General features: G+C 46.6%; 1 protein-coding gene across 1 annotated transcript in view; it reads right to left on the reverse strand.

Annotated features, from left to right (window-relative positions):
- Window positions 1–6,888: 6,888 nt before the first annotated feature.
- Window positions 6,889–23,400, reverse strand: part of LOC137411022 (cytoplasmic dynein 1 heavy chain 1-like) — a 44,905-nt gene continuing 28,393 nt past the window's right edge. The window contains exon 8 of the mRNA XM_078779331.1: window positions 6,889–19,678. Within this exon, the coding sequence (XP_078635457.1) occupies window positions 7,205–19,678 (12,474 nt within the window). The 3' untranslated portion in view covers window positions 6,889–7,204. The remainder of the gene's footprint in view (window positions 19,679–23,400) is intronic.

Here is a 23,400-nt window from a genome sequence, read left to right on the forward strand (position 1 = left end):
AAGGAACACTCCAAGACCATTTAATCATCTTCTCCTGCATCCCTGCTTTCTTTCCCCCTACACAAGGGCTGACGTTGACACTGGCCTTTCCTCTACCAAAGCAAGGAAAGCAGCAGGATTTGATGGCATCCATCCTGATTTCTTGAACTTGGGACCTCACGGACATGATTGGTTGGCTTCTCTTTTCACTAACATCCACCATGGTGCTCAGACGAAATAAAATAGCTGCCATCTTGATTTTCTGGTGGGCCGAAGACACTAGGCCTGAAGGCCTCTGCTGATTATACACTGCTCAGGTTTGTTGCGTCAGATTTCCATTGGCTTTGTTTGGGTAGAGTGTTACTCCTGACGAGGGACCGTGAAAAATCGAATCGTATGTCGAATAAATATTATTAGTAAGCTTTAATTTAATCCACCAGCACACACAGTATGTGCCTCCCTAAAAAATAGTATTACGTAATTTTTGAATGGCCCCATATTGGGGTTAAACAATGCATGACAAATCAGCTCATTCTGATATAACCGTGGTGGAGGCTGACATGTATGAGATGGGTCGAATTCATTTTTTAATAGCACATTAAATGTGTTTCCCAATTGTGCTGTTCATCTTTTAAAAGTGCTCTTAATGTGCTTTTGCCAATCGGCCTGTTACCAGATTTTGTCGCAGGTTGTAACCAGTGCGGTCATTCCCATTCTTGTTATATAAATACTGTAATAGAATAGGGGCATTATTCATCGTGAAAAGTGACCATTTTTAGCTCACCAAGAACAGAAATTGTTCAAGGGAGGTATTAGCATTGTGGCATCTGTCAGTCAGGCAACCGTCACTCGGAACTTCTTAAACTACACATACAATTTCAATGAAACTTGACCACAACCCGTGATGTACTAAAGTTTGTTCAAGACATCAAAAAGGGGCACCAATTTGATTCATACAGCTGCATGAAGAAGTAAATGTATTTTATTTGGCAGATGTTGGGCACCCCTTTATATGAATGTTTCAAGAGCATTACTTGGTTCCTCCTAATAACACAAGGGTAGTCCAGTCTGCATGAATTCTTTTTAACCCTTTGAGTACGGATGACGTCCAGTGCTGCAACCCACGAAAAAGTTGTGTACGGATGACGTTACTACATGTCATTGACTATACCTATAAATCAATCGTCAGTACGTGGTTGCATTCCCGCACCAAAATGCCAAATTAATCCCATTTTACCAAATTTATCGAGGTTTGAGAATTTTTTAAAATTTGTTTACGTTGCTGGGGATCCCAGGATTATCAAAAAAAAATCCCGTAAAGGGTTGAATGCCCCTTCTTTTCTATAGTGTGCCACATGACATACCATATAAAGGGACCTTTTCTATGCCCCTGGCATTTTCCCCAAGAATGGATAAATCTCTTTACATATAGGTTCACAATCACCAGAAACACGAGCTAAATCCACTCTGTGTGCGAGCAATGAATGTGTGCATGTGTTTAGGTTAACTTTTTTACATTTCACTGGTAAAATTCATACATGGAAGCAATGGTCATACACTATCATTGTAAATGGATGCAGGGATGGACAGGGAACACCCATTCAAAGAAATGTAGGAATGGTTTCACTTAATAATAATAATAATTCATTTATTTTGTATAGCGCTTTTCCAGAAGCCCAAAGGCGCTTTGACAGAGTGGAAAACATAATGCATAACAATACATGAAAACAACAATTGCAAAAAGACAAGAATCAAGAAAACAAACAGCAGCGATATACGGCATATATATAAGACAAGAATCAAAAAGACAAGACAAGAATCAATAGGGAAATATTTAAAGCAAAAGGAGGGAGAAGGAGAAGAGATAGTCAGGGGTTAAATGCTGTGGGTTGAATGTTGAATGCAGCGTTGAACAGGTGGGTCTTTAGTGATGTTTTGAATGTGGTGAGTGAGGAGGAGTCTCTGATGGTGTGAGGTAGTGAGTTCCAGAGGGTGGGAGCAGCGATGGAGAAGGCCCTGTCCCCCCAGGATCTGAATTTGGTCCGGATGGAGGGGGTCAGGAGGTTGGTACCAGCAGAGCGGAGGTTGCGGGTGGGAGTGTGTCTGGAGAGGAGGTCAGCCAGGTAGGATGGGGCCAGGTTATGGAGGGCTTTGTATGTCAAGAGGAGGATTTTGTACTGGATTCTCTGGGGGATGGGGAGCCAGTGAAGCTTGTAAAGGACGGGGGTGATGTGGTCACGGGTCCGGGAATGAGTGAGTAGACGGGCAGCGGAGTTCTGAATGTATTGGAGTTTATTGGTGATTTTTTAGGGTGAACCATAGAGGAGGCTATTGCAGTAGTCCAGACGGGAGGTGATGAAGGCGTGGATGAGGGTTTCTGCAGCCGTGGAGGAGAGGGATGAGCGGAGACGGGCAATGTTTTTCAGGTGAAAGAAGGCTGACTTTGTGATCTGTTTAGTGTATTTGTCGAAGGAAAGGGTTTGGTCAAAGATGACGCCAAGATTCCGGATGTGAGGGGAGGTGGATACTGGGATACCATCGATGTTGAGGGCAAAGTTATGGGTGGATTTTGTGAGCGTTTTTGGGCCAATGATGATTATTTCAGATTTATCACAGTTAAGCTTGAGGAAGTTGATTTGAAGCCAGGATTTTATTTCAGTGATGCAGTTTGTCAGGATAGAGTGGGTGTCGGTGGAGACGGACTTGGTGGAGATGAAAAGCTGGATGTCATCAGCGAAGCAGTGGAATTGGAGACCATGACGGCGGATTAAGTGACCGAGCGGGGACAGGTAAAGGATGAAGAGGAGGGGGCCAAGAACTGAACCTTGGGGGACACCTTGGGGGAGGGGAGCAGTGGGGGATTTGCAGTTATTGATGGAGATGAACTGGCATCTGTCAGAGAGGTATGATTTAATCCAAGAGAGGGCAGTGCCGGTGACGTTAAAGGTGGATTCAAGTCGGGTGAGGAGGATAGTGTGATCGATGGTGTCAAAGGCAGCGCTGAGGTCGAGGAGGACGAGAATGTTGAGGTTGCCAGCGTCAGAGGAGAGGAGAAGGTCGTTGGTGATTTTGAGGAGAGCAGTTTCAGTACTGTGGTTGGAGCGGAATCCGGATTGGAATGTTTCATACAAGTTATTGGCAGAGAGATGATGTTTGAGTTGAGTGGCTACAACGCGTTCCAAAACTTTTGACAGAAAGGGTAGGTTGGAGATGGGTCTGAAGTTGTTTAGGGTGTCAGGGTTTAGACCAGGTTTTTTTTTAGAATGGGGGTAACAGCAGCAATTTTGAGGGAAGGTGGGACGATGCCTGTAGACAGGGAGGAGTTTATTGTTGCAATGATAAGTGGAGAGAGAGCAGGGAGGGAGGCTTTGACAAAGCTGGAGGGGATGGGGTCAAGAGTGCAGGTGGCAGTTTTCATTCCTATGAGGAGTTCAGAGAGGTCAGTAGGAGAGATTGGGGAGAACCGAGACAGGGGATGGCAGGACAAGGGGGGGCAGGTGGTTGGAGGGGGAGCGGGTGCGGCGGTGGTCAAGCTGTTGTAGATGTTGTCAATTTTGCGTTGGAAGAAAGAGAGGAAGGAGATGCAGTTGTCTACTGTGAATGACTGGGTGGTGGTGTTCAGGGGGCGGAGGAGTTTGTTTATTGTCGAGAAGAGTGCTTTTGGGTTTCCGGAGCCAGAGTGGATAATTTGAGAGTAGTAGGCAGAGCGGGCGCGGGAGAGGGCATCTTTGTAGTGTTGTATGTGGTCCTTGTAGGCTTGGGAGTGAACTGTGAGACCCGTTTTATTGCGGAGTCTTTCAAGTTGGCGAGCACGAGTTTTCATCAGGTGGAGTTCAGGGGTAAACCAGGGAGCAGAATGGGTGAAAGAAACTGTTTTGGTTTTTACAGGCGCAAGCTGGTCAAGGCAGGAGGAGAGAGTGTGGTTGTAGTAGTCAGTGAGGTCGGAAGGGGTGTGGAGGTCAATGAAGGGAGAAGTGGACATTTTTTCAGAGAGGGTGGATGAGAATGAGGTAGGTGAAAGAGCGTTTAGCTTACGGAAGTTGATTGTGCGATAATGCCTTGGTGTTGGGGCGGGGATGTTGATGGTCAGAGTGATGGCTAAGTGGTCAGAGAGGGTGAGGTCGGAGCCATAGAGATTTTTTTTTTTTTTTTTTTTTTTTTTTTTTGTATACAAGATCGAGGCTCGTGAAAGAGCGAACATTAATCACACAGAAAGACAAACAGACACATAAAACAAATAACATCGGGAGCGGTAGACAAGATGGGGAGAGAGGGGGAAGGACACAAACACAACATTTGAGAGCAGGGACCGAGAGACATGGAGACATCGAGAGATCTGTGGGAGGGAGAGGGCTTTGGGGGGGAGGCATGTGAAGGGGGGGAGGCATGTGAAGGGGGGGAGGCATGTGAAGGGGGTGGGTGGGAGAGGTATAAACATATGGACACTGCCAGGATTTCCAGGAAATAAGTTGGAATTTCAAACAAGGTGGATCTGGGGTGAATTAGTGGGGGTAGAAAAGATCAAGGTTATGGATGGGGGAAGATAAGAGATGGTGGTGAACAGCTGTTTTAAAGACCTGGAGGGAGGAGAGGGATTGAAGGGAGTGTGGGAGTTTGTTCCACAGGCGGGAGAAAAGAGGAATGAAAGAGTGAAGGTGAGCAGAGAGCCGAGATTTCGGCAGTTTAACCAACAGAGGGTTGCTGGCAGATCTTGTGCGACCTGTAGGAATATTTGGGGGACAGAGCACAGAGAGAGCTGGGGGAGCAAGGCCGGAGAGGAGTCGGTAGAAGACAGAAAGACCACCTACCTGCCTGCGGTGAGTGAGTGAAAGGCCCTCAGAGATAGCTTCATCGCGGGAGATTCCAATGATTTTGAAAGCTTTGGATTCAACAGCGTGAAGCCGAGCCAGGTGTGAGGCAGGAGCACCAGCCCATAGGGGAGAACAGTATTCCATTGAGCTGCGGATGAAAGCCTTGTAAGTGGTGAGGAGCTCAGGTGTGCCGAGGAAGGACTTCGCACGACGGAGGATGCCCAGTCGGCGACTGGCTTTGGAGGCCAGCTTGGAAATGTGGTTTTCCCAAGAAAGATCATGGCAGATAGTGAGACCCAAAAGCTTGAGTGACAGAACTTCTTGGAGAGGATTGTTGAGAAAGTAGATGGGAGGGTTGTCCAGTCGATCTTTTCGGAGAGACATAGTAAGAGAGTGAGATTTGGCAGGATTGAAAGACATGTTCCACTTGTTTGACCAGTCTGTGATTTTGTCCAGATGGTGCAAATTTAATCCAGTGGAGCAGACAAGGTCCAAAATGTGACCACGGATATGGGTAGGAAAGTCGACATGTTGAGTGAGGTTAAAGCAGGTGAGTAAATCAGTGAAGTCAGTGGTTATTGTGGAGTCAGTGGAGTCCATGTGGATATTGAAATCACCAAGGAGGAGGATTGAGGGGGAGAGGGAACATAGCTGGGTCAGAAAGTAGGAGAAGTCAGACAGGAATGATGGGTGTGGTTTGGGAGGGCGGTAGACGACAGCCATGACTGACTGCGTGTGATCAGAGAGTTTTAAAGCCAGGTGTTCAAATGATGGAGCAGATGAGATGGAGATGAGGTTGGTCTTGATGTCTTGACGGTGGATAACGGCAATTCCACCACCTCGGCCCTCCGAGCGTGGTTTATTGACGTAGGAATATCCACTGGGTGTGGTGAGGTTGAGTGTGTAGTAGTCCAGAGGTTGTTGCCAGGTTTCGGTGAGACAGAGAAAGTCCAGTTTGTTATCCAGGATGTATTCGTTCAGGATGAGGCATTTATTGTTGAGGGACCGGGTGTTGAACAGGGTGAGCTTGATGTTGTTTTGAACAGCAGGGATGAATTCAGGTGATTTAGCCAGGGTTCGTAGGCAAGAGGTGCGATCGTGTGGGTTGCTGTGACCAGGTGCGCTGGGACGAAGAGTGAGAGTGCGCTGAGCCGACCAGAGGACGGGGATGGAGTGACCTGATTGCGAATAAACAAACTTGCGACCGGAGCCACGGTGAATGTACCTGGGTCGTCGGAGGAGTCCATTTGATTTGATGGCAGAGATGCATGATGGGGTGGAGCGGGTATTGAGCAGAAGAAGCCTTGCGGCGGAGTACTTCAGAGCCATGCCAGGCAGGAGCGAAGGGACGAGTACGAGGCCAAGGTCGAGGAGGCAAAGCGGCAAACGCAGCGGCAAACGCAGTGGCAAACGACTGCAGCCGCTAATCAAGACCACAGCGGCAAACAAGGCCACAAGGCCACCGACAAACAAGGCCACGGCCACAAACAACGGGAGCGGGCCTTTCGAATTCCGTATTCCGTACCATCAAAAGCAGATTCCGTTATCCAGCCGGAGAACACTTGATACTTGTGACCATCCCTACGATGTTTACATACCATCCCTACATCCATTCACATTTTTATCTCTGCCACCTAAGGTGGGACCCCTGTCTGTCTGTAAATAGGACATGTCAAAAAGTTATGGACAGATTTGGAAAGAACTTGGTGGACAGGTTGGTTATGTGACAAGGACGAATAGATTCGAATTCGATGAAGATCCAGATATTTTTTTTTTAAGTGACAAGTGGGAACTTGTGGCGTTTGGACCCATTGGTCCAAATTTGAATTGGTCTAATCAATGTAGGAACTTGTGGCGATCCGTTTGGTGTATCACTGCCCTTTGGAAAGCTTCAGTAAATCCTTGTACTTGCACCAAAACGGTCATTGCTGTCCTTTAACTCTTCAGTCAACTCAATTAAACACAAACACACAAAATCTCCTGAAACCCACATATGGAGATAACCAATACACACACCTCGTCCATTTATAGTAGATTGTATTCTGGAGTTACCTTTGGTGAATAATTTAATGGAAAATGAAATAAAGCAGCTTCAAAATCCAGAGAGATATTCATACAATTTATTTTGAATTCAAACAGCTCAGGGTACAAGGAACACTAATAGTAGATCAGTTTTGTTTAAGTTTCCATCACACCTACAACCCCTCCCTCCCCTCTCCAACAATAGCAACTGCAAGCAAAAACAAACAAACTAGAGTTTCTAAAATAATCATTCAAAAAATCAAATTCAAAACCGCTCAATAAAAGCATGTCATTCAAAGTAATACATGGATATTTCAAGGTACAAAGGCAGGTTTCAGGCATGTACTGGGAACCGCTATAGGCCAAGGAGGTCACCTTTCCGTACTGAAGATCTACTCAGCACAAAGAATCGCAACACCGCGCTCATAAAAGTTGTGCAAGTCTTCCTTGTTGGAAAACTCCATATCAACTGTAAAGATGAGTTCAGAACGGGTGAAGTTCAGGTACACTGGGATGTTGACCATAGTGGCCTTCTTGCTGGTGTTGGCATCATGACGCATCCAGTGGAGCTTAGTCAGTGGAAGGTCAGTAGAGATTGCTGACGACAGTGCTAGTTTGTTGCCCACACATGAGGCGCCATAGATCTTCAGGCCAGTGACAGCAAAGCTGCAGGCATCCAGTGCAGCATGTTGAGGACTGGTCACAAACACGTCGAGTCTCAGCTCTTCCAAAGACCAGCTATTGGCTTGTGCCACATACTGCTGGGTTGCTGTCACATAGGCCTCAGGGACAAAGAGCCCACCTAACCATACATACTGGTTCTTGAGCTCCTTAGCACTACCTGCACTAGTTGCATTTGAGATGCTCTGCAATTGCTTTACACGCTCGCTGAAATCAGAAACCCACTGCAACACAGTCATGCCAGCTGGCACCGTATAGCGTTGCCAACTCTGGGGGATTATTCCTCTGACAAGCTCACCAATGATCGTACGCAGGTAGTTCGTTTGTTTTTTATTTCCTTCACAGACAAGTGAGACATCAGTCAGGTCTTGACGCACGGCATACAGCAGACCTGAACCCATGTTCACCTCACGTTCAAAGAAACGAAACAATGGGTCCCTTATGTTTTCAACAGTGCGTCGCAGTGTATTCAGGGAAGAGGGAACAAGTGCTAACCAGTTGGCAGCAGTGCTGTGCAGTGTACGCATCCATGCAGGACGACCATCAGGTACAGATACACGTCTCGTGGTCTCTGCTTCACATGAAAATTCTTCTTCATCTTCCAACAGCTGCATCTTCAGCAGCTTGCCAAGCATAGTCCAGCCTTGTTTGGTAAGAAGAACATTCTCAGCATTGTTTGGCAAACCCAACCATGCCGGAACCTGACTATCAGGTAGTTGCTCGACCCACTGAACAAATTCTTCACGTCTAATTCCTTCCGGCATGAGGATTGCTGCAGAGCTATCACGACCAGGCATGATGAGGTGGAAGTCGGGATCAAAACTTCGTGCAGTGAAGAGCCTCTCCAAGAACGTGTTTAGCAGCCGCTGGTCAAAGTCGTTGTCAATGTGCCCACCATATATGGATTGTGACATCAGGGTCCTGAGCGCAACCCAAGGAACCTTGTCTGGTGAAATGTTCTGACGCCCCTTTGCAGCTTCATCCAACCAGGTGTCAATGGTGTTACAAGCTGAACGAAGGTCGGACTCACCAAATTCATAATGTTTGGTCCAACCCAATGGTACATAGCGTAACCGTTCTTGTACAACAGCATGGAACCACGCCAGCAGAAAGTAAAGGCGTGCACGCTCACTTGGGGCTTTGCACATCCGTGCCACAGGAATGCTACTGAAAGTGCGCAGCATGTTGGCCTTGACGCCAGGTGGAGGCTCAAAAACAAAGATTCTTCCAGCTCGCAAGAGGTTAACCGGAACCTTTGGGTTGACCTCCATCGTGAGGAAGAGACGGAAGGCAACATTCGGTTGCAATGAATGCAGTTTCTTCTCGAGCTGAGTAAGCCAACCTGGTGCCAGGTGTACATTCTTCAGCATTACCCATCGACCAGATTTAACTGCAGCATTTATGGCCTTGTCTGTCTGGCTAAAACCCTCAGCTGAACCGATAGCAATGGCTGTGAGCTGCTTGTTTTGCTCAGCCGCAAGATCCTCAACATGACCACTTGCATCATAACCTGGCACTGAGCACATGATCACTGGTGAGCTTGGCTTCACTTCTGTGTCCACAATGGCAGCAAGATCCATCTGTTGCTCAAGTACTGCTAGAAATCCATCCCCAAACACCGAGTAAATAAAGATGTGCACCATGGCGAGAAGACGGTCTGGACGGAATGCCTGGATGACCAGCATTTGGTACAATGCCTGCCCAATCTGAGTCAATGGCTTGTCCACCTTCCACAAACATGGCACTGTCTGTTCAGGTGAACTCGTCTCCAGCCATACATAGAACTCTTTGTCATTTTTCACTGCGGCAGGCATACCACGGAAAGATGACAGTCGGCTAAGCTGTCCCATTGCCTCAGTTTGCTCTGCAGAAAGCCCATGAACTTGCAGGATTTCACTACCACCTGCTACAGCTTCCTTTCCACGCAGAAAATGCTGAAATTCTTCCTCGTGCGCGGGCTCGCTGGATCGTCCCTTAAGCTGAATCCGTGCAAGCAGAGTTGCAAGAACGATATGGTCATGGTGAAGCATCCCACGGCCAACACGATTGTAAACTGCCTGAAAGAGGTCTTTGGTGATGATGGTCAATCGTTGGGCATTGTCCTTCTGCGATGAGAGGCCTGGGTTTTCATAAAGCAAAGCATGGTATATGTCAAGGAAGAACTGCAAAGAATAATGATAAAGGAAATGGATCTGGTTAAGGGCCTCCATGGTAAAATAGATACTGCTGCAGGCTGTAGAAAGAGGCAAGTATTGCTGAGAGACTGTCTCTATCTCTGCCATCACCACATCTGTCTCCTCCACCTTCCTTGTTACCTCTGCAGCCTCTTCCTTAAGGTTTTCAAGCGTTGTAATAATTGTGTCATCATCCAATATGCGCCCTTTCACCTCATTCAAAGCCTTCAAGAGAGACTTCTCAAGTTGCCGCAGTCGAAGTTGAAATGCCCCTTGGAGCTTGAGAAGGTCTGAACGTTTTTCATCTACATCTGGACGCTCAGCCTTCAGGACCTCATTGAGGCACTGGCTCTGCAAGCTACTTCTTGTCACTGTGAAGTTGACAAAAGTTACTCGAGAGCAAAGGTCAGGTGGAAACTCTACGGTTGGATCACGTGTGGACAGGAAAATGACAAATGATGGCGAAAGATCAATGTCCTGGTCACCCAGCGTGATGAGCACACGTCCACCAGTGCGGCGCACCTCACGATTCAATACCGGATTCAAGATAGGATCATAGCTTTCTACATCTTGTACAAGCAGTGGATTCCCAAAACGCAATGCGCTCTCAAGATTTTTGCGAAAGGCATCATCCAAAAAGCTAGTTCTTGTGATCTTTCGGTCCTTGTACTCATTCATGATAAACTCGGTTGCTTGCCCAGAGGGATCTATGATCAGTGGGTACCTATTAAAGCGCTTGAGCATTATGGCATTTTCAGTGCAGAGATCGTCAGCTGGCAGCAAGTTGGCTTGCCAACGCAGACGCTCGTCAGGATTAGACAAATACTCTGTCCGTGCAATATCTCCACGGAATTGAATGTTAGCTTGCTGCAGGTGGTGTGTCCAGGTTACAAACAAATTCTGACGCATTTGCTGGTCAAAGTAGCCAGCATAGGCCACAAATGCAGCAGAGAGAAGACAGTCTCCAGTGATAGTGGACATCTGTCCTCGGAAAGATTCACTAGACTGCTCCCAGCGCTCCTGCTCTGCTGCAAGACTCTTAAGCAATGCTGTGCTGCGATTCACCTTTGCCTCAACAGCAGTGAGATCAGCCTTGATAGCTTGGGCCTGTGAGATGAGCACTGCATACTCATCCTTGTAACGTGCGATGCTTGCTTCCAGCTCACTCACCATGTGCTCAACCTCATCAGCATGTGCTTGGTTTCTCTGTGCATCACCCTCAAGTTTCTTGAGCTCATTCCGTAGTGGCTCTACACGTTTCAACATATCTGCATAGCTGAGTTGGGCAATGGCCCATTTGACCATTGGCCCACAGGCTTGCGAGGCCCTGTTGACCATCTCGTAATTGTAGCTTGGATTCGGCATGAAGTTTTTCATCATCTTGTCTCGGGTGGCATCACTTATATCCTCGGTATTAAAGTTGACAATGCTAGAAATGAAATTATCTCGAATTATCACCTGACGAATCTTCCTCCAATCATTGGTCTCTTCACCCAGCAGCAAGCAAATGGATTCCAGAGCCAGCTTGACAGCAGCTGGTGGATTTGCCATAGATTTTACCTCCACCAGGTGCTGCTTTTTAATGGAACTCACAGCATTTTGGGCTTCAATAACAGCTGGCTCGACTTGGTCCAAGTCATCCTGCACACTGTGCTTCTTTTCTGCGATTGCCTCTTTTTGTTGCTTTAAGGATTCCTGGATCTCTTGACTCATCACCTTCTTTTTCTCAGCTTCCTGCTGATCCTTCACCATCTTCTTCAACTTGTCATTTGCAGCAGTATTCTTGGCTTCCAATTCCTGGCTCTTGATGGAAAGGTCTTTTCGTAGTTCTTCCACCTGATCAACAGTCTCCTTGATCTTCCGCAGTCCAACATTGAGATGCACTTGCTGCTCCTCCAGCTCCGAACGCTTCTCATTAAACAGAGAGGCATAATGGCTGATAAAGTCCAAGTAATGCCGTGGAGTGATGGCTGTACAGTGTCCACCACGTTTTACTAAACGCTGATTAGCTTGGTGCAAGGTTTGGTGAACAAATACAAAGCTGTTGACGATTGCTTCTCGATGGGATAGTGGACGTGGCAAGTCTGCATAAACAGCAGGCATGAAGTCCGGCGCCACATAGCCTGCCTTCTCCAGATCCATTTTGCTGGTAAATTCTTTGCCCACTTGATAGAGTGCCTCTGTTGACCAATCTCCAAACCAGTTGAGTACGCAGCGGTTGAAGAGGGCAGGTGAGGTGGCAGCACGATCCTTGAGGCCCTCCGAGGAAGGATTCATGGTAAACACTACGTGCAAATTCCTCATCACCTGGGTTGTGAACCACTTGTATAATTCTTCATGAGAGTCTAGCATAAGGCCTTCTTTCTGAGAGCCCTCCTTAGACTGGGTCATCAAAGCTGCATATTCATCACCTTCAAACAATCCTGGCACCTCTCCATTGGCCAACAGTGTGTTCATGCGCTCCAAGAAGCTCGAATCAAGCACATTTGACTCATCCATAATGAACGCAATCTTCTCGTTCTTACATCCAGCTCGCCGCAGTACGGTGCGCAAATCTTCGTCGAAATCCTCCCCCGTATAACGACGATGCACTTTAATTTGGAATACACTGAGTCCATTCATCCAGGCTACGAAGCGAGACAATGTTGTCTTGCCAGCTCCACTTACTCCAATGAGAAGCAAGTGTCCTTGGGGTTGTCGGAAAATTCTGTCTATCCGTAGAACATGGTCCAAAACTTCATTGAAGAGCACCAGTGGCACATCCAGTTCCTCCTCATAGAAAACTTTGAGACGGGCTTTGACATAGTCCCTCAGTTCCTCTTGGTTTACTGGCATGTAATCTTTGGAGAGCCAGTTGCTGTACAAGATAGGCCTGGTCAAGGCTGTATCCCTGTTGATGTTGGGGAAGTGTTTAATTGCAACTGTATTGATATTCTCATCAGTCCAGCGTCTCTCCTCCTCATTAACCAGCCTGTCTTGAAAGAGGCGAAGTCCCTCATGTGCCCATATGCGCACAAGACCCTCCACTGGAAGGTTCTCGAGTGGCCTCAAGGCCTCCACAATGCCACGAACCCATCGTGTCATCTCTCGTGGAGAGTAGATGTAGTGTGGTTGCATATCTTGAGTGAAACGTTCCTGGGACATGGTGTAAAATTCCACCATGGCTGCCGTTAGAGGTTCCGAGTATGGTCGTAGTGACGGGACAAGTCTCATCATTGCACGGTTGAAAGTGCCATAGATCTGAGTAAGTGAAGCAGCTCCAGGATAATCCACATAAACAACTGGCACATGACGAAGCAATCTGTGTGACAATGGCTTTCTACCAGGATCAGTTGGTGGGTTGCAAGCACCCACAAACTGAATTCGCTCGAGTTTCACCCACAGCTGGTCTGAAGTGCGGTAAAAACCACCATGCTCAACTAACTGCCTTATGAATGTGAGCACTCGCTGAGTGCCATACTTGTCCATGTCTGGGAGATTGATCTCATCACAAAAAAGTACAAGCCACTTGCCCAGCTGCACTGGAGATAGCACCATGCCACCTGTTGTGCGTCTGTACTCACAGTAATGATCAAAGGTTTTGAGCAGCAATTCTGGAGTGGTGGCACTGGAAAAATTAAGTCCTACCACTTCCATATCTGGCAAAGCACGAAGTGCACTGAACAGGGTCATTGTCTTGCCAGAGCCAGGCGGGCCACATAGCACGAGGGGTTTGTGTTCAGCAAGCCATGTATATAGGAGTGCTTCATGCCGTACTGTGTCAAGTGTTGGTACAACCACATCGGGTGCTGCTACCTTATGAGTTTCCACCTCGATCTGTGGGACTTTGTTCTGCCACGGTACCCATTCACCCACAATTGAAACCTCGTGGTCAATAATTGGCGTACTGCTCATAGAGGGCAAAGGAATGGATGTGATTTTGCGGATAAAATCCCCAAGCTCAGCACGCATCTTCAGTTTCCCATCGCCAGAAAATGACCACAAAATGGCGTACACAAGGTAACGCTGCACATATTTCTCCAACATCTGCAAGGGCATGGGGAAATCTGGGTGGTTGTTGTTGTATTGGGCTACGTTACGGCAGACCTGATTCAGCAAGGAAAAAAGCGAGCCAAGGCAACGAAGCCGTGTGAAGTCCATGATATGCTCCAATCGTGAGGAGAACTCAAGTGCCTTTTCGACCAAGCCCCCAGGAATGAAATACGGCTGAAGAAGTGTGGCAACATCACGTTGAATATGCAGCATGGGAGAGATGGCTTCTTGTTCTTCTTCAGGGAGTGTCCGGCGCCCAGGTGTTTCTTCTTCACCTTCATCAAGCGGAACACCACGGAGACGTGTCAGGAAGTGTGTGCACAACATGTCAGTGGACAAAACATCTTCACTAAACCAAACCATTCCACAACGTGATACAGTGGCCAATGTGGCAAACTTTAAGTCTTGAACTTCAAACATCACACGCACATTTGGTGGCAAGCCAAGTCGCTCTCCATTTGGCAAAGTGAGAAGTTTGTTGTCATCAAGCACCGAATTCAGGTTCTCCACCCATTCTGGATCAACATCCCCATCGAAGATGATCCACTGCCGTTTGTGAAGCTCTCCACGAACATTGTCAATGATCTTGCGCAAAACATGTGTGAACAGGCCATCAGTCCATTCTCGAGTGTTTGGATCCAGTGTACCATAAAGATGGTCTTTGCTGATTGCTTTGGGATCAATTATATGTGCAACACCCTCCACACCCTCAATCCTCTCAAGTGCACGAAGCAACACACGCCATGCCATGCTTTTTCCACTGCCAGAAGGACCCACCATCATCAAGCCGTGGTTGAGTTGCGCAATTTGGTACAGTTGCAGCACTTTCTCAACCCAAGATGCACCCACCTCCTCTCCTTCTCCATAAACAAGGAACATGTCTTGGCACACAGCCTGCAATTCACGACGCAAGGCTCCCATGTCACCACGGTTGTATTGCACACCTGGGAAAACATCAGAAAGGAGGCTGAAAAGCAGAGGTATGTCCTCAGCAACCAACTTTGGCACCATCGTCTCACACACACTTTGGATGAGGATCTCCTGCTCTGGAAGGTTTTCTGCAACGTCTACCTCAACAACTTCCTTACCACGTTCTTCCAGACCACGTTTCACAAGCTGAATCCTGTCACGCTTCACATTCCCTGCACTCACCAACACACTTTTTAGTGCACGCAACCCAAAGTCATAATGGCTTTGTGATGAAAGCTGCTCATTGCAGAGCTTGAAGAATGGTACAATTTTGTTTGCCAGAATCTCCGCCGTTCGAAAGCCCTGCGAGTAGAGCATAACTTGTGCAATGAGCTGCCGATCTGGCTGAGTCATGGCTAAGCTGCGGAATAGCTTCTTCAAGTTATCAGGAAGGTTAGATCGACCAGCATAGCCTGGATTCATGGTGATGAAAATTGCAATTTCGGGGCTCACCTTTACTTGTCTGTTGAGCAACTCACAGGTAACTACTGCTTCCCGTTGTCGATTAGGATTGGAATGTTCCCGCAAGGCCTCCTGAATGCACTGTATCTGCTGAGAGACTGCAGAAAGCATTCTCTCCTCAAGCCGGTTGAATTCATCAAAACAACCCCAGGCACCCACTTGGCACAAACCCACAAAAATGCGACCCATTGCCTGGAAATCAAAGGTTTCATCACAATTAAAGACCAGCACAAAACGTCCAAGTTGGTTCCCCAAAGCTTTCACAGATTCTGTTTTCCCTGTCCCGGCCGGACCAAATGGAGAGCCACCAAGCCGGGCTTCCAGTGCTTGTGTCATGGTGAGGTAGCACCGGTCTGTCAGGGGTGTCTGCACCAACTTATCCTGAACACCGAGGTATTCAAAGCCGTAGTGAAACTGAGCATTTGCCATATGAACAGAAAGCTGTTTTAGTACATCCTGCTGCTTTGGGTCAAAGTAGAAGCGCATTTGACTGAGCCACTCAAAACATTTTGACGAGGACACGCGGCTCTTCAGCAGCATTCTGGTCACATCACGTTGATGCACCAGCTCTGTAATCAGATGTTCCAGTTTTCTCCTGCGCAGAGGGGGCTGCTCCATGAGCACAGAGTCTGCAAGGACATCGAGCGTTGCCTCCACACCCTCAAGTACACCCTGTAGTGTTCCCACAGAGCCTTGCCCAACTCCACCACTTTCTAGCACAGCCTCTACAATCTCAGACCATGAAATCTGAGCTGACAGGACGACAAGCTGGGCTTGGTATTTGTCAATCCAATTAAGGTAAGAGGCAGGATCAATGTCCCCCTTTTTCCGAAACGTCTGAACCTCTGCAACAGCTTCAGCCAGCAATCGGGCAAGCGTCACACGCATCTCCTGCTCCATCAATGTCAACCATTCATTTATCTTTGGGTGTTTGGCAATAGAGACTGGTTTCTTGAACACCACCTCTTCTCCCTCCCGAGAGGCCATTCCAAGCACTTCTGAGTTGTCCTCACTTAGCAAAATACTTGCAATTCCAGCAAACATCTTCTTAAAGTGCTTTTGAAGCTTTGTTACATTCTTGCTGTTGCCAATGATCTCCAGCAGGTCTTCGTCGCCCACAAAGTAGAATCTGGGAAATGATGAACGTTCTCGTTCAAGATACTCGCCAAGTGCCTTTTGAATTTTTCCCAACATGTCAGCAAGTCTTTCCAATGTGCGCTGAACTCCTGGAATGTTTAGCACATCTACCACCAGTGGCGATTTAGATACCTTCTTCATGAGAGATAGAAAATCTGTGCTTATACTCTGGAAACGACCCGTTTCAACTGGAAGTAGGTGCTTGATGTCTGCACTGCCAGTAAAGATACCTTCCAAGTAGACCCAGCGCCTTTGCACATCAATCCACACATCAAAAAGTGCCAGAATACGGTTCAGCTTGTCATCCCAACTTACTGATTCCTCCTCAAAAACCTTGTAATAAGGAGAAAGCTTCATGGCAGAAATACTGTTAAGATGTTCTTTTACCTTGGTGAAAAGGTCATCCCAACCCCGAATGAGTCGACACTTGTTCTGGTAGTTCACCATGTCCAGCTCGTAGCTACCCCACAACTCCTTGATCTGCTTGAGGAACTCCTCTAGCGCCATCTCACCTTGGGCAACTAACAAAACATCCTTAACAACAGCTTCATTCCTCTGGAGGTCTATGTCCCAGATGTGCCCCAATGTGAGTTCAGAAAGAACCCAGGTGACACGAAGACGCCTCATTAGCTGCTTCCAATGGCGATCCTTCAAGGCCTCAGATTTCAGCTCCACCACGAGCATATTGACCTTCAGGTATCCTTTCAACAGCTTGTGCACAAACTCATAGGAAGCATATTGGCGAAGACGTGCAGGGAAGTTCTTCAGCTGAGTCACAAGGTTATCCAAGGCTTGCCTCAACTTCCTAGGCTGCACAGAAACCCAAGGCTGCTCTTTCATCTGGTCTAACTGTTCCCAAACTTTTGAAAGTTCTGACCAAACTCCCTTCAAGTCCTGAAGCTCCTCCAGAGCAACTTGAACCCTATCCTCACTTCCACTAATCAAGCCAGGATCTGAAAGCTCAAGTGCTTCTTTTGCTTTAGTGCATCTTTCTCGGTCTTCTTTGAGCCGGCTAAACTTCCCTTCCAAGATGGTAAGCGATTGCAAGGCCTGCTCAGGCCGCAGACTTCCATCAACAGGTTTGTCCTTCTCCCAGTCGTTTAACAAGTCTGAAGTGCGGCTCTCAACAGCCTTATCTTCTTGTACAATCTTCAATTGCAAGTTTGCCACCTGCTGCTGAATAGCCGAATCCTTGCGTTTCATTATGTCATTAAAAGCTCCCCACTCGCCCTCAATGTTGTCAATGTAAAGCCAAGAAGGTGGAAATTGAAACCGCTGCTTTTCAAGGAGCCTTTGTCCACCCCGATAAGTGTCTACCTGCTTTTCGAACTGCTTGATCTTGCGTTTGAGGGACTGTACAAATGTGATGAAGCCTACTGCATCAGAGGTGCTTGCTGTATCCACAGAATGTTGTTCCAGTTCCTGCCTGGAACGAGAGATCTGCAAGTGGAAATTCTGCATGTTCTCTCCCAGCTTTTGCCCAAACCTGCTTAGCACCTCCTTGTGCCAAGAGTCATACTTCAAATTCACTTTGGCCTGAACTCTTCCATAATCAACGATCACGGGACCAAAGCTCTTGCGCGACTCTGCATTATCAAATGTGGCGCGCGAGCGACGGATGTCTGAAAGCATATTCTGCCACAGGTGTAGGTCCTCAGCAACACGCCCATACACATTGTCAGACTGCATGTCCCAAAGGCTCTGGTACTGCAACCACTCATTTACATACTTTCTCACGTCATCAACTGTAGCCAAGATAGCCACATTGACATCAAGCAGGGGTTTGTCTCCATCAGGCATACACTTGATGGCAGTGCGGTAGCATTTCTCTTCGTCAGATAGATCATGGTGAACGCCAACCTGATACCGCTGACTTTGGATGCGGGGCAAGCACAACACATTGCTTTGCCAAGCTGTAAGCTCCTGATGCAAGTGGTAGAGCCCTTCTTCCACAGGCGGCTTTACAAAGATTACCTGATTAGCAATCCTCAACTCGATCACCACTGGATGTATGTGAGGCTCCCCACCAAGTCGGTTGCTCACATGTGGCATGTCGGAATCCATATCTGTGACCGATTTGTCCTCACTCAGTCCATGCAGCACTTGCATCCATGCACGCAGGGCAGCCTGGAGACGAATTCCAAAGATTTTTTCAATCTCAGAATCCAGTTTGTTGACCCAGATATGGAGGTTGGAGTACGAGTGTAGGTTCAAATCATCTACTGCCTTTTGTACACGTCCTAGGATCTCAGAAAATACTTTGTGCTCATAAGCACAGGTCTCGAGGGAACGAACCTCCAAATCAATTTTCTCCTCAATTCTCAAGAGATCATCCACACGCTCTTGGAAGTTAACCACAGTGTCTGCAAGCCGCTGCACATATGGGTCCAATTTGTACGACTCCCAAACCAAGTTGATGCCCTCAGCAACGAGACCTTGGACTTCACGACGAAGGCCTGCCACAAGCAGTGCAATTGACTGTCGATCCTCAACACATTCACATGTACGTTCATAGGTTCGCACACTTTCAATAAGAGAAATTGCATATGGATACAGCTGATTAGCTTGGTGGGCCTTGTTCACAATGGCAAGAGGCACACGAAACCCCAACCACTTGAGGTTGCGCACCTCTTTTGCAAGTGTGATTATCTCTGGCAGGAAGTTCACTTTAAGCCTTAGTAATGTACCAGACCGAGTACGTGCACGCACGCTCTCAATGGTGAAGATGCGACCTGTGGCACCCAAGTTGCGCTGCTGGACTTTCCGTGACCAATCCTCAAAAATTTCCTGCGTGTTGAGCTTGTTGCGAAAGTTATCACCATCTTGTTTTAGTTTTGATCCCTCCACATGGTTCTCCCAACCTCGGCCCAAAACATCCTCCACTCGCTTCATGTAGGCTGTGAGCTGTCGGTCAATCTGTTTTGCCCAAATTATGGATCCTGCAATAGGCGGCAGGTCTCGTACACGACTCATGCGGCAAGCCTGGCTTTGTGGGTACTGCACTTTGAACTTGTTATGCAAGGCTTCAATGTCGTCCTTAACACGTTGAATCAGCTGTGTCTGATACTCACGGATGGCACCACGAATATGTGGTCGAACAAACAGTGCATTAAAGCGAGAGAATATTCTGAACATCTCATTTGCATTCTTTGCCATGCCCAGCTGATCTCTCAGGCGTGATGTGATGCGTGTCTCAACACGATCTATGCGGTCCTCATAACGTTTGATCGCTGCCTCCCAGGCATCTGTTCCATCTTTGGAAACATCCAAGCCATCCACTTCCTTCACATTCTCATAGGCCAAATTAACTTCCTCCACAGGAGTAGAATCGGCAGCATCAAGCTTTTCACCATCACCTTCGATCTCCTTTTGTTCCGTTGACTCAGCAGTGCCTTGGAGACCTGGAGCAGTCTGCCAAGAAAAGAAAAATAAATAAACAAGGTTTACAGAAGGTTGACCAACACACAAAAAAAATAAAATAATAATCACACCAGCTATGGCAGATGAAGCAAAAACACCGATAGATAATGATAGACGTGAACTACAGAGCGGGAGGAAACAATAAACCTATGTAACAAAACTGACATAGCTTCAAGGTTTTCCGTGTCACCCTTTACAAAGCCACACAGAAACCTTTATGATGCAAAGATGAAAAAGTATTTATTACTTTATTGCCGAGTCTGATACGATGGTGTAGAGGTAGCACACTGACCTTTTTGAGCTGTTTGGTCTGCGTTTTGATTACCAAGCTATAAACTTTTGCATTGGTACTGTGGAAGTGTAAATTTATCAAGTAATTTTTATGAGCTACAACCTGTAAAAATCATGTTTGGGACCTGCACACCTCGCGACCGAATTTTGTGTACATTAATTATCGCTGGCACTCTGACCAAATTTGTTTGCTCAAGAAAGTAAATTCTTAGTAGAGGCAATGGTAGACCACATCTTGTCATGGTAAAATCATTTTATGACTGAGGGTAATATAATTAATTACAGATAGGGTGTTTTTGAAATATAGTGTTGGATCAGGTCTTCCCAAATGATAAATAATTCTGTACAATGTCAAATAATGATTCAGGATATCTCGTTACGTTATGTCTTTAAAATATACTCAAATATATTTTATGAAATGTTTTTATTGAGTTCTATAAGTAAGTTGTAGAAGGATATTGTTTTCAAGGTAAATAATACAATTGGCAGCTGGTGCCACGTTGTCTGACCAGGTTGTCTGAAATAATTAGCATTCACTTAACTGGTTTACAATGTCCATTGTTTGGTAAAAACTAATCACTATTGATTCTTGCTTGTCCTGAGCTTGACAAACAAGTTTTTTTCGTTGTGACTAATCAACTCAGTACGAGGTTTAAAGCTACCATTGTTTTAATAAGTAAATGCAAAATACTTGGTAATTATTTAGAGTTAGACAAAGAGTTCCTTGATACAATAGAAGTGGATGATTTACTCTATTTCTACTTACAAATTAATCTAAAAACTAGTTTTAAAAATTTGTGTATAGAACTATAAAAAAATTGCGTGCAGTATTGAGTTTTAAAACAAAACTAAACTGAACAACGGTTCGGAGATAATATACCTGTAATTCATACAATTGCATGTAGGTTTACTCCGTCCAGGTAGCTATCTCTGGCATCCTGGCCCAAAACGTTCTCAGTAAATCTTTTGATATATATATATATATATACGTCCGCGTCTTATTTAATCTAACGATTATATATATATATATATATCTATATATATATAATCGTTAGATTAAATAAGACGCGGACGTAGCTTCAGGACGTCGATCTTTAATTGTCGACAAGCTTTCGACCAACAAAGGTCTTCTTCTGAGTCTACTCTGAGTCTGAGTCTACAAGGAATGTATGGAGACAAAAGGTCAAGGTGAATATCGGAAAGACGAAGGTGATGGCAAGTGGTAAAGCATGTGGTGAGGTGGAAAGAACTGGGAAGTGGCCCTGTGCTGTGCGTAGGAAGGGTGTCGGAGTGAACTCCATTCAGTGTACAATGTGCGCTGAGTGGGTTCATCAAAAATGTAGTGGTCTGAGAGGGTCATTAACCAGTGTGGCAGCTACATTCAAATGTAAGGTGTGCACAGAGGGAGCTGCAGATGGAGGAAATGTTGAGTTGGATCTTGGAGACGGTGTGAAGCTGGAAGGTGTGAAAACATTTTGCTACCTCGGAGACATGCTGAATGGAGAAGGTGGATCAGACTCGGCAACGGTTGCTCGAGTGAGATGTGCATGGAAGAAGTTTCGGGAATTGAGTGGCGTGCTGATGATGAGGGGAGTGTCGTTGAAGTTGAAGGGAAAGGTGTATGCTGCATGTGTGAGAAGTGTTATGATTTATGGGAGCGAGACATGGGTAATGAACGTAGAGCAGCAACGAAGGTTGGAAAGGGTGGAAATGCGAATGGTTCGACGGATGTGCGGAGTATCGTTGAGAGAGAGGAAGACAAATGATGAATTGCGAAAGATGATGGGAATAGAGCCTGTGATTGATGCTGTGAAGAGGAACAGGTTGAGATGGTTTGGTCATGTGTTGAGGAAGGATGAAAGTGACTGGTTGAGAAGAGTGATGGAAATGAATGTAGAAGGAAGGAGAAGACGGGGAAGACGGGGAAGACGGGGAAGACCGAGAAAGACTTGGCTAAAGATGGTGGAAGAAGAAATGCGGGCAAGGGGGTTAACAAGGAGAGATGCAGAAAATAGGGCAAAATGGAGAAGATTGTCATGGGGACCGCAAGGCTAACCCCCGCTCTAGCAGGGAAAATGGCCTTTAAAATGCATGTTGTTGTTGTTGTTGTCCTGAAGCTACGTCCGCGTCTTATTTAATCTAACGATTATTTATTCAATACAAATGAGACGCCCTGCTCGTACTTTGGAGTTTCTACTATTTCTTACAGAGAGATATATATATATATATACACACACACACACATATACATACACAGACTTGGCATTTAATATGGAATATTTTTTTTTCCTTGACTTGGTTTACTTTCTTAACTCAGTATATCAATCTGGTGAGTTTCTTTTACACTTTGGTGATTTATTTGTTAAAAGAACCATGTCACTGATTGTCTGTCACAGCAAGAAGTCAACAACAGGATTATATCACAGGTGGCGTGGCAAAATGTACGGACAGGTGCATTTGATGATTGGCTTCACAGTCGGGTATACAAGGGTTGTTGCGTTCTGTAGTAGTGGAAAACAACTGCTGCACGTCTCCAAAAGTTATTGCCGCTTCCTCTGGAGATGGTCCGTCAACTTGACAATGCTGTTTGTCATGGAGTGGTGGCTTTACTAAATTACGGCATGAAACAGAGTGCTATTGCTCGGCAGTATGGCATCACTCAAGGTCAGGTGTCAAAGATCCTGAAACGAAATGCTCAGAGGGGTGTCCCTACTCCAATAACAAGGCCAGGACGTCCCCGCAGAACCACAAGGAGGGATGATCGCCAGCTGCACCGGTTAGTCCGCAATGGCCGTACCAAGTCAGCTAATCGGCTTAGGGCTGAGTGGCAGCAACTGACAAATGTGCCTGTACCCAGAAGGCTAGTCAATCAACGACTGGTTCAAGCAGGCTATCGTGCCAGTCGTCCCCTGAGAAAGCCACGCCTGACCAGACAACACTGCCAGCGCCGATTGCAGTGGGCCAGAGAGCACCGTCAATGGCAGCCAGGACACTGGAATCACGTGATCTTCAGTGACGAGTCTAGATTTCTGGTCTATCGTCAAGATGGCCACGTCCGAGTGTGCAGACAAGTGCATGAAGCCTACAACAAAGATTGTATAGTGCCAAGAGTCCAAGCTGGAGGTGGTGGGGTGACCGTTTGGGCTGCTTTTCATGCAGGGGGCAAAACTGACCTGGTTGTTCTGAATGGAAACCTGAACCAGTTCAAGTACAAGGCCATTCTGGAAGAAACATTGCTTCCATTTGCTCGTGCAGCCTTTCGAGGAAACTTTGTCTTCCAAGATGACAATGCACGGCCTCATCGTGCTCGCATGATCCAACACTTTCTTGCTGACCATGGTGTAGAGCATATGGAGTGGCCTGCCATGTCCCCGGATATGAATCCGATAGAGATCTTGTGGGCAGAATGAACGCGTCAAATC

Source organism: Myxine glutinosa, chromosome 5, assembly GCF_964187855.1.
Source record: "Myxine glutinosa chromosome 5, kmMyxGlut1.1, whole genome shotgun sequence".
Lineage (NCBI taxonomy): Eukaryota > Metazoa > Chordata > Myxini > Myxiniformes > Myxinidae > Myxine > Myxine glutinosa.